At 40.7% G+C, this 13,704-nt stretch overlaps 4 protein-coding genes and 1 long non-coding RNA gene across 10 annotated transcripts in view; 4 read left to right on the forward strand and 1 right to left on the reverse strand.

The window, feature by feature from the left end:
- LOC114643553 (protein NLRC5-like) overlaps positions 1-13,704 on the forward strand; it is a 5,922,889-nt gene that overhangs the window by 5,422,410 nt on the left and 486,775 nt on the right. The gene's annotated exons all lie outside the window — the stretch shown is intronic.
- Positions 1-13,704, forward strand: part of LOC114643557 (NACHT, LRR and PYD domains-containing protein 3-like) — a 1,908,976-nt gene that overhangs the window by 1,290,589 nt on the left and 604,683 nt on the right. The window lies entirely within an intron of this gene.
- The window catches only part of LOC114642226 (E3 ubiquitin-protein ligase TRIM16-like), a 773,543-nt gene that overhangs the window by 220,879 nt on the left and 538,960 nt on the right, over positions 1-13,704 (forward strand). The gene's annotated exons all lie outside the window — the stretch shown is intronic.
- The window catches only part of LOC127527383 (uncharacterized), a 374,162-nt gene that overhangs the window by 114,513 nt on the left and 245,945 nt on the right, over positions 1-13,704 (forward strand). The gene's annotated exons all lie outside the window — the stretch shown is intronic.
- LOC114641943 (NACHT, LRR and PYD domains-containing protein 3-like) overlaps positions 1-13,704 on the reverse strand; it is a 476,010-nt gene that overhangs the window by 114,171 nt on the left and 348,135 nt on the right. Inside the window, exons 5-7 of one of the 2 annotated variants that reach the window (XM_051925776.1) lie at positions 8,930-9,034; positions 8,811-8,837; positions 2,701-2,739 (exon numbers count right to left, since the gene is read on the reverse strand). The exons of the other annotated variant lie outside the window; for it this stretch is intronic. Of the exons in view, the coding sequence (XP_051781736.1) occupies positions 2,701-2,739; positions 8,811-8,837; positions 8,930-9,034 (171 nt within the window). The remainder of the gene's footprint in view (positions 1-2,700; positions 2,740-8,810; positions 8,838-8,929; positions 9,035-13,704) is intronic. 2 annotated transcript variants of the gene reach the window in all.

The raw sequence follows: 13,704 nt of genomic DNA on the forward strand, positions 1-13,704 counted from the left end.
CTAAATACGTGCTTTTTTGTATACAATAGTTTTGCGTTTTCTTATCAATGGATAACACTATTTCTTCATAACAGCACCTCACTCTTGAAGTCAAACATTCCTGCCATAGATCAGTTCCTGCTTTTCTCACTGACTGACCTCGGCTTCTGTGGATTGTCATTAGAAAACATAACAGGAAACTGTAATCTTTTCAACTAAAAAAGGTAATAATGGCAATTGTAGGTATAAATATAATCTTTGGTGTAGCAGATCCTGTAAAAATGTTAGCTTTAATCAGAGGTGAACGTAACACTTTGATCTGTAATCTCACATAAAGTTTTGGAGGATTTACATCAAAATCAAACATACAAACTGAAATAGGCTGAGAGGGGGGAAATAACAGTTAACCCTAAAGAAAATGGGGACCTAAAACCTACAACCAATAAGAAATTAAATAAACTCAAAAAAACGTAAACCGCTATAAACTGATGCACAACACACAAATCACACAACGGTAACATGAAACTGAACTGAACGCGGCTTCCCATGTGTTTCATTCACTCAGGAATTTGTTTTCCAGATTATCACCACTCATATGTTCACTTTGGGAAGATGGAGAATGCAGTATTCTAGTAATAATACTAATAATTTGTTTTTTAATGTTATTAATATAGTTTTACCTTAAAAGGCATAGCCAGACAATAAAGTTCTAACACTGAATTGTGTTTTTCTTGGACTTGTTACAAACAGTAATGTCGCTTACAGGCTGCACATTCACACGGCCCATGCAATAAATTGAATGTTTTAAGTATTGTACAGAAAAGAACAGATAAAAAAACAATATGGTGAACTACACTGAGTGTGCACCCCCCTCTGTTCAGGCTGCAGGGGACCCCATAACTGAGCTGTGCTGTTGTGTCAGCCTTAACTACACTGTGGTGAAAGTTGAATGAAATTAAAGATATTACATTTTTGTCTGAGCAGAAGTTATTAACAGCATAATGAAGTGCTCATGAATTAAATAAACGATCAGACTGGGTTTGAATTCCTAATTTCACAGTTTCATTTGTTATTGGTACTGAAAGTGAACACCAACTTTCTTGGGTGGATTGGAGGGCTTCATTTCAGATGTCTCAGTAATTTTAGTTCTGCAGTATTTATTGGTGGTGTGAGACCCTCAGACCAGCGCTTAGAGACTAAAGTTGCTGCGGAGCAGACGATAACTAAATACAAATGAGATGTGAAACAAGCCATCGATAAAGAAACTCATCTCAAAAGACACCTAATAACGTTGAAAAGAGACCCTCTATGGCAGTGATTCTTAACTGGGAGCCTGCAGCCCACTAGGCAGACCCTGTAAATTCCAGTATTAATATTAGTATTACTATTAATTAATTAATATTAATATTACTGTTGGGTGACACGGTGGCGCAGTGGGTAGCGCTGCTGCCTCGCAGTTGGGAGATCTGGGGACCTGGGTTCACTTCCCGGGTCCTCCCTGCGTGGAGTTTGCATGTTCTCCCCGTGTCTGCGTGGGTTTCCTCCGGGTGCTCTGGTTTCCTCCCACAGTCCAAAGACATGTGGGTTAGGTGGATTGGCAATTCTAAATTGGCCTTGGTGTGTGGGTGTGTTTGTGTGTGTCCTGTGGTGGGTTGGCACCCTGCCCAGGATTGGTTCCTGCCTTGTGCCCTGTGTTGGCTGGGATTGGCTCCAGCAGACCCCCGTGACCCTGTGTTCGGATTCAGCGGGTTGGATAATGGATGGATGGATTAACAGTAGTAATAAAGTATTAATATTAACCGAGTCAAAATCTTAAATCACTGAAAATCAAGCTACAGCAGGAACATCAAACTTATAGAAAATGTACGAGGCCAACATCAACAGTGTTCAAAACATGTTACACGCGGCTCACAGTGAGTGTTAGTATGTCAGGGACCCCTTTAAAGTGTGTTTCACATACAGACAGTATTCTCTATGGTTTAGCTGGGTTACATTTACATGACATGACATGAGTCTTCACTGTCCAGACGGAGACCTGATGGACTCTCCAAATACAAACAGCAATTCGGTGTTAAGTGTCTGCAAAGCACCACGACTACTAACTGCTCTTTATTACAATGGACACATTTGAATTTCTACTCGTGTTAAATGTGACTGTCGCTCCAGGGCTCAAACCAGTAGATAACCAAGTAGCTTCTGTGTTTATGAGTATAATTCTGCATTTTAAAAATGACTTTTGATTTATTTATTTTTCAGAAATACTTCATCACTTTATGCTTTAAGAAGTCATACTAAAGCAGTGGGAGTTGGAGAACAATTTGTTGCTATCAAAGATATCTGTAGCAACAAATTCTGTATTTTGGTAATTTATTTATCCCTAAAAATGCCTTTTCCTTTTTTCTTTTTATGTTGTAAGTAAGTGGGGGGGGGGGGGGGGGGGGGGGGGGGGGGGGGGGGGGGGGGGGGGGGGGGGGGGGGGGGGGGGGGGGGGGGGGGGGGGGGGGGGGGGGGCAAAATGTGTGTTTCATGCTTGGGTACACGGAGGAGACAAGTAAATGGATAAACAGAATATTATCTCAAACAATAAAATACAAACGACACAAAATGTATAATTGTGGAAATAGAAGGAAGTAAAGGCCTCGCTAGCTAAATCAGCACTAGTACTAGTATATTTCTTGACTTATGGTTTGTATTTTCGTAACTCAGACATTTTTTTCTTACCAGTTTCCTTTTTCAGGTAATAGAGTTGTAAAAAGAAAGCTGTGGAGAAAAGAGAGAAGATGAATTAGTTTAATTTAAGATGGAAACATGAGGAAAACAACTGGAAAACAACTTCTCACATGTTCAAGCTAGGGAGCTGCGCTGCTAGGAGATCCTTTGTTTCTATAATAGTAATCTATATATATATATATATATATATACTATAGATATATTATATATATATATATATATATATATATATATATATATATAATAATTAATTTAATTCATTACATTTATATAACGCTTTTCTCAGTACTCAAAGCGCTATCCACACAGGGAGGAACCAGGAAGTGAACCCACAATCTCCTTACTGCAAAGCAGCATTACTACTACTGCGCCACCTGTGAGGACATGTATATCCTCAGCACTTCTTCATAGACCCCACTCCAATAACCAGTCACAATACTATAATAAAGCACAATAAACCAACAATTCTTCCTCCTTTTCCACCTCCGCTGAGTTTTGCCAACTGCCACTCAGACTCACTCGAAGTGAGGCAGCGGACTCCCTTTATTGTTGGACCCACAAATGCCTTCAGTGCCATTCCATGTGTTCTGGGAAGCCATAGAGAAAGTAGGGAGGTCTTCCCCCAACAGCACCCTCTAGCGAGACCCAGGCATCCAGACAGGGCTGCCCTTCTGGACTCCAATTCACAAGCACCCCTGTGGGTGTGGGTTGCTATATGAGGACCATGGTCACATGGCATATTGGGATTGGAACCTCTTCCAAATCTCAGGATCTGCTGGTATGACCATTATCTCCTGTCGGCCGGACAGAAAGTTATTTTTCCAATCCACTGGTCAATTTGCTTTTGTCGTAACTCTGGCCTCCCATCTGGGTAATGTATTTTTCCCCATCTCATCATGCCCGTTCTCTTCCTACTTTATATATATATATATATATATATATATATATATATATATATATCCATCCGTCCATTATCTAACCCGCTATATCCTAACTACAGGGTCACAGGGGTCTGCTGGAGCTAATCCCAGACAACACAAGGCGCAAGGCAGGAAACACACCCCGGGCACGGCGTTAGCCCACCGCAGATATATATATATATATATATATATATATATATACATACATATATAAATATATTGTGGCAGGCGGCTGGGGCCCATGCCCAGCTGGGACACCCCTTCACCATATGGTCCGGGGGAGCAAGGATGAGAAACCCAGTATCTCCCCCTGGACGCTAGATGGCAGCCTCCCTGGGTTGCAGTGGTGCCAGGGCTTCATGGGGGTTGGAGTTTGATGCAGCCCTTTTGGGTTCCGCAGGCGCCGCCAGGGGGTGCTGCAGCAGGACCTGCAGGCCCCTTTTAGGCACTGGCTTCGTCACACCTGGAAGTGCAGCCAGATGTCTGCAATCAAGCACTTGAAGCACTTCCGGGTACCCAATAAAAGGAGCCAGCAACCACCACTCAGCTGCCAGAATCAGGTGGAGGAGGACAAGGTTGCCTGGGATGAGTGGTGGTGCAGGAGAAGAAGTGTATGGTGTATTGGTGTTACACTTAGGACTGTGTTGTGGCTGGGGGACACAGAGAAGATGTACCCTTCATGCTGAAGAAAAATAAAAGTCTTTTTATTTTATACATGCCTCCGTGTCCATCTGTGTCAGGTGAGGCACCTATATAGCGCCTTTCGTTACAATATATATATATACTGTATATATATATTATATATATATATATATATATATATATATATATATATATATATATATATATATATATATATAAATATGCATGTGTACTCAATATGTAATTAGTAATTTGTAAAGTTTAAAATTACTTTTATTTGTGAAGTGTCACAGCACTCTTAGCCTGCACTCATTACAGAGCACATAAAAATAAAAAAATAAAGTTAATTGAACTGAAAACTTTATAAATGTCCAGTTTTAGGAACTAGTCCTGTCCAAAGGTCATTGATCGAGAGTCCCCTGCCTGACAGCCATCTTATTTTAATAAAATCAGCCAGCGTGCACCATGAGGTTTCACTGTGGGCCACACTAGCTTCCTTTAATTTGATTTAGTTCTTGATTCTGCTCTGCTGGCACGTGTCTGCTGCCAGGCTTTGCTCTGATCTGTAGTATTTTCTGTTAAATTCCATCAGCCGAAGGTAGCAGCAGTGGTTTAGCACCTTCTTCTCAGTCTTCTTGTGGAACTGCTTGATGGCACCGCATTTAAAATGTACACTTCAGTGTGTTATGAGAACAGCAGAAAGGATTGTAGGGCTGAAACTGCACACCATTGAGGACCAGTGGACCTCAGGGGTCAGGAAACGGGCAGGAATTCAAACCAAAGAGCACAGTCACCCAGCTAGACATCTATTTTGGTTATTACTGGTCACTAAAAATAAGAATTACTGGACCCTTGGGGGGCTTCATTTTGTTCTACTGCAGTCCTTCTAGTCAAAGGATAGGGTATAAGTGCAAGCCTACATAGTCAAACATATATTTATATAATAATAATAATGCTGTATTTGCTTTCATTTATAGTAAATTAGATCTTGTGGCAGAAGGCAGAGACATTTGTATCAACAATAACCTGCTGCTTGTTCCCTTTCTCTTGACAGAACTGTTCTGCCTTAGAAAAAGACGGGCCTTGCACCAGGAACACACAGCTGTTTGGGGTCTTCCTTCACTTCACCAAATGGACAGTCCATCAGGTTTATTGCTTCTTAGTTCATTAGAATTAATTTAAGAATTTCTGTGACATGTGTGATATTGTCAAAGACATGTTTGGTCTAAAATGAATGCAGATGGTATGGTGAATCTTTCTGGACTGTTTTCACAAGGACCTGTTTCTGTTTTTATGTCTCTGCCATATCTTTCTATATTTGTGCACATTAATGGAGCAGGTCCCAGGTAGGCTCATTTAGGGGTATAACTGGGGTTTTTGACATTAAAGTGTGGGCCTGCTTCCCCTCTATTTGTATTTCTAGGGAGCAAATGGAACTGCTGGGATTTTAGATTTCAGAGCCACACATTATCCCAGTTCAATGATTTTAACCTCCTGACATATAAGAGAATAAGCTTAGAGATGTGAGGGGAAGACACTTCATTCTGTATTCATGCATACATGTCCTTTCTTCATTGTTTGTATAACTTTAGTCTTTTCCGTTACTGTATAATTGTGAGTCTACTATTAGTAAATTGTTAATTATTGTATTGATTATTTGCCTGCTATTTTTGTAATTCATGCCATACTGATATGACCCCATTTATTGTGGACACACACCTCTGAGGTTTGTAGTCTGAGTATTCATATCTGGCGTGTATTCTTTAGACTTTAAATTAAAAGTAACACACGCTAAGTTAAGCTGTCCGGCCTCTGAGGTTTTCTACTGAAACACACGCTAAGGAATGGAGCTTCGCCTCTGAGGCTGCATGTGAAGTTTTATTTGTGTAAGCCAATCTAAAAAGCTACTTAGGCTCTGAGGTTTGATTATAAAGTACACACAAGTTAAACAGCACATGACCTCTGACGTTACACTTAAAAGTGACTATTAGCCAGAGTTTGATATCTTTCTAAGGATTTTGATGGATTGCAGGTGTAGACTGTTGTCTGAACCAGGATGGTCCTTATTTCCTTGTCGGGTCAGGAGCCCAAAGTAGTGAGTTGCCAAAAGATAGACATGGCGGTCCAAACCTCAGCCAGGAGGCCTGCTTGAGATGCCAGAATAAAAATAAAAGCAGGTACGCTGGTGTCCCAGCAGACCCTCACATACCTGGCAGGCCAATATAACGGAAGGACATGGGGAGCCAGCCTCTCCAAGACTATATTATTACTCCCTGACGCACTAGGTGACAGCATTCCTGGGCTGAGGTACCCATATGCACACCTACAGGGCATGCTGGGAACTGTAGTTGCGTTGGGCAGACTTGCTGGATTAAGTGGGGGCCAAAAGGGGGAGCTGCAGGGATTTGCTGTTCCTACTTCATGAGACTTCTGCCTGACCCAGAAGAGCTTCCTCCAGGCAATATCCTAGTATTGGAAGTACTCTGGGGTCCTTCATAAAAGTAGCTGGTCTGCCTCACCCTGGAGAGTTGGAGTCGGGTGTTGAGGAAGGACAGAGCTTGCCTGGGAGGAGTGGAGGATGAAAAGAAAAAGACAAAGAGAAAAGAGAAAGAATGGAATTGCTTGGTTTTGTGAAACCCTGAAAAAGACTTTGTAAAGGTTTCTCTTTAAAATAAAAATTTAATTTGATTCTGTCTGGGGTTTGGGGCTCTGGTGCTCCCCCTGCAGGTGACAGAGTGTGTAACCTAAAGCTTTACAAATGATTGCAAGTCAAGCTAACACAGAAATGTATAACTAATTTATATCATAAAGGTAAAAGTGGCCTTTTACATTAAAATCATCAATTTGGAGTCAGATTAATGGTCCGCACTTCTATGCCGTCATTGGTGAGGAGACGTGAGGCTGCAGTGAAACTAGGTGAGTTGAAGCTTCACACCTTTCTAAACTCATAACCAGATAAAAAGTGAAATATTTATCTCTTGTGCTGCATATTAGTAGTCACTACTATGGTTTATAACATCCAGATGGTGACCTGCACTGTGTGGTGCTATTAGTTGTATTCACTTTTTAGGACTATGGATGTGACACCACTAGAAATTCCAAATAACTGTGTGGATTGTCACTTAAGATGGGGACAGTGTCAGTCCTAGATCAGCCTTGAATACCCCTGAGGGCTCTACTTTTGTGACTTTTGTTTCTACTTTTCTTTCCTAGTATTCAGTGGTAGTGTTATATGCTGCTGCCCCCTGGCATAAGGATGCATACGTGCAGCCCCTGAGATGCTGGGAAGGTGAAGTGAGGGTCCCGTTAATGGTGGCACATTGATGGACTCCACAGGGTCCAGATTAGCTGCCTTGAACCTGTGGATGTTTCTTGTCTCCTGTGTCCTCACCACCTGTCATTTTTATTCTCCCCTTTTCCTTGGCCATCTGACTGGAGTTTTTGATGTGAGGTTGGACATTTTGATTCTCTTCTGGTATAGATAAGTGCTCCTTAGTTTTTACTTTCTTTTGTAATTCTGTTTAGCCATTATTATTATTGTGAAGCACTTTGAGCTGCTGTCATATAAGATAAAGTGCAATAAAAATGAATGCTGTTATTATCCATGTATGCAGGAATTCATTTAACACTAGAATTACCAGACCCTATTCCATAGCAGGCTGATTGCTGCTTGTCTTAATCGGCACATTTACAGGACAAAAGACGCTGACTGAGAGGTGTAAAGGGATTTAAGGTGGACCGGATTTACGAGTTTTCTCGTAGGCTCTGGTAATTCTAGTGTTAAAGGCTTTTTTTTCTGCCATTCTGTTTTCTTTAAATATTTATTCCATTATATTTTCAAACAATAATCACACCCACACCCTTTAATATTCTTGATTCTCCATGGTGTTATTCTGCATGTACAGAGAGGCCATAAGAGTGCTGACTCTTTATTGAATACAGGACATACTTGAACCTTATATATACTCTTATATATATATATAATTTATTCATAGATTTGAATTTCACAAGACCCCGGAGTGATGCCCAATAACTGAAGTGTAACAGCAGGCAAGACATCAGAAAATGGACATTGCAGGCAGAATCAAGGGAACATCAGAGCCTGAACTGTACAAAACAAACTCAAGGGACAAACAAGACAAAACTCTTTGATCTCCAGAGTTGTATCTGATATAACAAAACACGAATGTCGCATAACCCAACAAGGCAGACCTCCCTGTAAGGGTCTGGATTTTCAAACGGCCCGTCTCTGCCTGAACTGGTGGATCCTTCATTGTGCTGACAGCTCGTCAAATTTCTGTTTCTGTCATGAAACCTCAATATTATTTTTGATAATGCAAAAATCAAGAAGAGTTTGGAGCAACAAATATAGCATTTCATAAATAAATTACATTTTACATAAAAGTCTAAACTGTCAGGCAGTGTAGAGATCACTTGTGTCTATTTTTGATTTGAATTCCAGAGACCCTCTGTGAGCTTTTTATTTGTTTTTGATAAAGATTTTGGAGTAAGTGAAGGATTGCACTGCAGTGTCCTTACCTTTGGAGTCATATCTTGCCTTATGTTCTAGAATAAAGAAATACAGGAATATCATGAGAATGATTGTCAGATCTTTACATTACCAAAGTAAGATGGTCAGCAGTAAGTTCTGCACGCACCTCTCATTCTCCTCCATTGAAATATCAGCAAACCCACCACTGCCACATACAGAAGCAACGATAACCAGAAGACAACCAACCAGCCTGGGACTCCTGGGGAGAAAACTGAAAAAAGAAGGAAGAGATGAGAACATGGGAGATCAGATAAGGGTGAGATGAACTAAATATGCACAAGACACACGTGTGGTTTAGACCTCAGCAGGTGTCACAGGCTGTTCAGAATAATAGCAATGCAGAAGCCACAAAAGAGACCTAACTGACCTGACTGAGTCCACAAAAAAGGTTTATCTCTGGAGGAGTAAAATCAACCCCTTAACTGAGTGACAACCAAACTTCCAATTACTGGAATGGTTTTGAGTTCCAGTATTGAGCTATTGCTGCCTCCAGGGAAGAGACGGAACAAAGAAGATGGACCTTCCTGAAATAACCCAGGCCAAGGGATAAGCCACCCTGTCTGCAAATCAAGAAAAGAATAGAGAACCAGTCTCAACAGAGGAGCCTGAGTGTCCTGTCAAGCCTGGTGACCTGATCTATCTGACAGTCTTCTTCAGAAGGTGGAAGGAACTGAGACTTGGAGGTCCTTACACTCTGTAGGATAGAATTAAGATCATCCTGGTATCATTTAAACCACTGCACCAGAGTACTGAGAGCAGATCACGTAAGTCAAGACCAGGATGGAGAAGACTCAGCATCGGAAGACAAGACAGCCCCTCAAGGGCTGGACACGTCTCTGGCACATAGGAGTTCTTCTTCAGAGGGATCAGTGCCTGACTCTTGGAGTTCAGTGAGAGAACAGAGATCTGCTCCTGTGCCTGGCACTAATACTGAGATTCCCTCCATGTCTGATCCATTTACACAGCAGAGCATTGTCTACACCCAAAGAAAATTCTCCACTATTAGTTTCTAGCAGTACTGAGAAATGAGCAAATGACAATAAAAAGACACTTGTAGTATAAAAGAGTTGGCCAAATGAAACTGAGAAGGAGAAGAAATATTAATATACAAGAAGAGACTACAAATGACAATGCAGTGATGGAGTTATGGAAGAAACATCCAAAAAAAGTGACTGGTATAAATGGACCACATACACTGTCAGACAAGTGACACTTAAAGAGTGCTGTACTGTATGTGTGCCAAGGCCAAGCTGCAATTGTAGTAATCCCCATGCCTTACACACTGAAGATGTGTGAACTTTGGTTTAAGGATAAAGAGTTCTGAACTCTTCATATACAGGACAGCATGTACTAATGATACTGAAAAGGTTTGGACGCATTAGGAGAACTGCTGGATGGCACAAGTCACATGACAATACAGAACAGACAAGTCTTGGACTAGATGCTATCAGGAAAAGGTGGTGTATGTGTATGTTTCGAGATGAGTGTTGTACGTACAATAATACATCACCCGAAGCATCTTTTACCTTGGCAATGAATCATCTCAATGCAAGTACCAGACATGGCCATTTTGTTTGAGATTGGTTTCAACTACACTTGGGATATTGGGAGGTGTTGTTGATCAGGTCAGACATTATAGATGGCATTTTATTTCTGAGCTTTGTACTTGTGTTCTGTTGACTGCTACCCCTTCTAAGATCGTTCATCGCCACAGCTGGCATTCACCAAATGACAGTGCAGATTATTGATCAGCAAGTTGTGGAAGCAGATTGTAATCTTGTGTTTTTCTATGATGAAGTTCTGCAGTAAAGATACACAATGAATAACATGAGTGCAAGTAGCGCTGGCCAGGGTTCTCAAGCAAAACGAGCAGGGGCAAACTCCCCTTATTATTATTATTATTATTATTATTTAAAACCCTCACCATGTCTCCCAGTTCCTGTTTGTCACAGTAGCCCCCACACACTTTGTCTACGCTGTTAGATAGATAGATAGATAGATAGATAGATAGATAGATAGATACTTTATTAATCCCAATGGGAAATTCAGATTCTTCAGCAGCAGCATACTGATACAATAAATAATATTAAATTAAAGAATGATAATAATACAGGTGAAAAAAACAGACAATAACTATGTATAATATTAAATATTAACGTTTACCCCCCCGGTGGAATTAAAGAGTCGCATAGTTTGGGGGAGGAACGATCTCCTCAATCTGTCTGTGGAGCAGGACAGTGACAGCAGTCTGTCGCTGAAGCTGCTCTTCTGTCTGGAGATGATACTATTAAGTGGATGCAGTGGATTCTCCATAATTGATAGGAGCCTTCTGAGCACCCTTCGCTCTGCAACAGATGTTAAACTGTCCAGCTCCATGCCAACAATAGAACCTGCCTTCCTCACCAGTTTGTCCAGGCGGGAGGCGTCTTTCCTCTTAATGCTGCCTCCCCAGCACACCACTGCGTAGAAGAGGGCGCTCGCCACAACTGTTTGATAGAACATCTGCAGCATCTTATTGCAGATGTTGAAGGAAGCCAGCCTTCTAAGGAAGTATAACCGGCTTTGTCCTTTCTTGCACAGCGCATCAGTATTGGCAGTCCAGTCTAATTTATCATCCAGCTGCACTCCCAGATATTTATAGGTCTGCACCATCTGCACACAGTCACCTTTGATGATCACTGGGTCTATGAGGGTCTGGGCCTCCTAAAATCCACCACCAGCTCCTTGGTTTTGCTGGTGTTCAGGTGTAGGTGGTTTGAGTCGCACCATTTAACAAAGTCATTGATTAGGTCCCTATACTCCTCCTCCAGCCCATTCCTGATACAGCCCACGATAGCAGTGTCATCAACGAACTTTTGCACGTGGCAGGACTCCGAGTTGTATTGGAAGTCCGATGTATATAGGCTGAACAGGACCGGAGAAAGTACAGTCCCTTGTGGCGCTCCTGTGTTGCTGACCACAATGTCAGACGTGCATTTCCCAAGACGCACATACTGAGGTCTGTCTTTAAGATAGTCCACGATCCATGCCACTAGGTATGAATCTAATCGGGTTCATTAACAACTGGGACCTCTTTTGGGAAAGACCGCGTTTCTTCAAGCGAGATGGCCTGCATCCGAACAGCTTCGGCGCCCGGGTCCTCTCCGAAAACATATCCAAGGTAATTCGTTTATCTTGACTATCTATCTCTGCTTTTAACCCCTTCCGAAATGCCACTCCTGTGTTTGGTCATGATAATTGTTTAAAAAAATCTTCCATAAAAGTGCGCAACATAAATACTGTAATAACCAATCTTAATGCACATAGAAAATCTAGGCAATACGGCATAAACGCCAATAATTTAATTAAAGTTACTACTTTAGATGAACAATGTATTAAAACTGTAAAAACAGATCATAGATTAAACAAAAAATACACACAGAGCGGCGCTAATAAAAATAACTTAATTCCGGTTCCCTATATCAATAACGCACATAGTATTCATCTCTGCTCCTCCGAAACATTGAATATGGCACTATTAAATATTAGAGCTTTAAGTAACAAGACGTTTTTTATCAACGACATTATTAGTGAAAAAAAAAATAGATTTTATTGCACTAAGTGAAACGTGGCTTAGCTCAGATGGCGCAGCTGTTTTAATCGAATCTGCGCCTCCGGATAACAGTTTTACTCGTGCTGATCGCCAAGGAAAGAGAGGTGGAGGGCTAGCAAACATTTACTCAAGCAGGTTAAAATGTAAAAATATCAGTTTTGGTAAATTCAAGTCTTTTGAGTATCTCGCCATTATTATTCAGGGAGATTCTCACGTTCTAGTATTATCCGTGTATAGACCTCCAAAATTCAACGCGTCTTTTTTTGAGGAATTCTCTGACTTGATGTCAATCTTAATTACGAACTATGACGCACTCTTAATAGTCGGCGACTTTAATTTTCATATAGATAATCAATGTGACCAAAAAGTAAAAGAATTTATGAACCTCCTGGACTCTTTTGATTTGAGACAGCTCGTTAATCCGCCTACACATAAAGCAGGTCATACGTTAGACTTAGTGATTACTAAAGGACTAAAAGTTGATATAAAGCAGGTCATTGATACGGGTCTTTCAGACCATTTTCTTCTACTTTTTAATATAGAAATAATGATAGAAAACACTCATGAGAAGCATATTGTTAAAAAACGCTTCTTTGACTCATCAGCAACTTTAAAACTTACAAACATTCTAACCAATCAGTCCGTTTATAGTGCCAACTATAATAGCGAGGAGAATGTAAATAGTAAGGTGGAAAGATTTAATACTAAAGTGAGGGCTGCTGTTGACATAGTTGCACCTGAAAAGACAGTTAAAAAATCTTCTAGCATTGTTATACCTTGGAAGACCCAAAGAGTGTCTGATTTAAAGAGAACATGCCGTAGAGCTGAGCGTAAATGGAGGAAGACTAAACTAACTATTGACTATGAGATATTAAAAGTTAAAATAACAGAATACAATAACACAGTCCGTCTTGAGAGGCGCTGCTATTTCTCTAAGCTTATAAATAACAATGCTAGTAATCCCAGAGTCTTATTTTCGACAATTGATCATCTGTTAAACCCAGGTAACTCAAAGGAATGCCTCCTAAGTACTTCCAGTAAAACCTGTGAGGCTATCGCTGTATTTTTCAATCAAAAAATTAATGATATTAGAAATAACATAGTATATCTCCCCAACACTAAGGATCCCCCGAAACCCCAGTACTCCATAATAAATAAATTAGAGTCTTTCACTAGGATAGATTTACCTGATTTACATAAAATAATTTCTCAAATGAAACCATCCACCTGTGCCCTTGACCCAATACCAACAAATTTTTTCAAAGAAGTATCGGGTGTGCTTATTGATA

Source organism: Erpetoichthys calabaricus, chromosome 4 (genome assembly GCF_900747795.2).
Source record: "Erpetoichthys calabaricus chromosome 4, fErpCal1.3, whole genome shotgun sequence".
Classification (NCBI taxonomy): domain Eukaryota; kingdom Metazoa; phylum Chordata; class Cladistia; order Polypteriformes; family Polypteridae; genus Erpetoichthys; species Erpetoichthys calabaricus.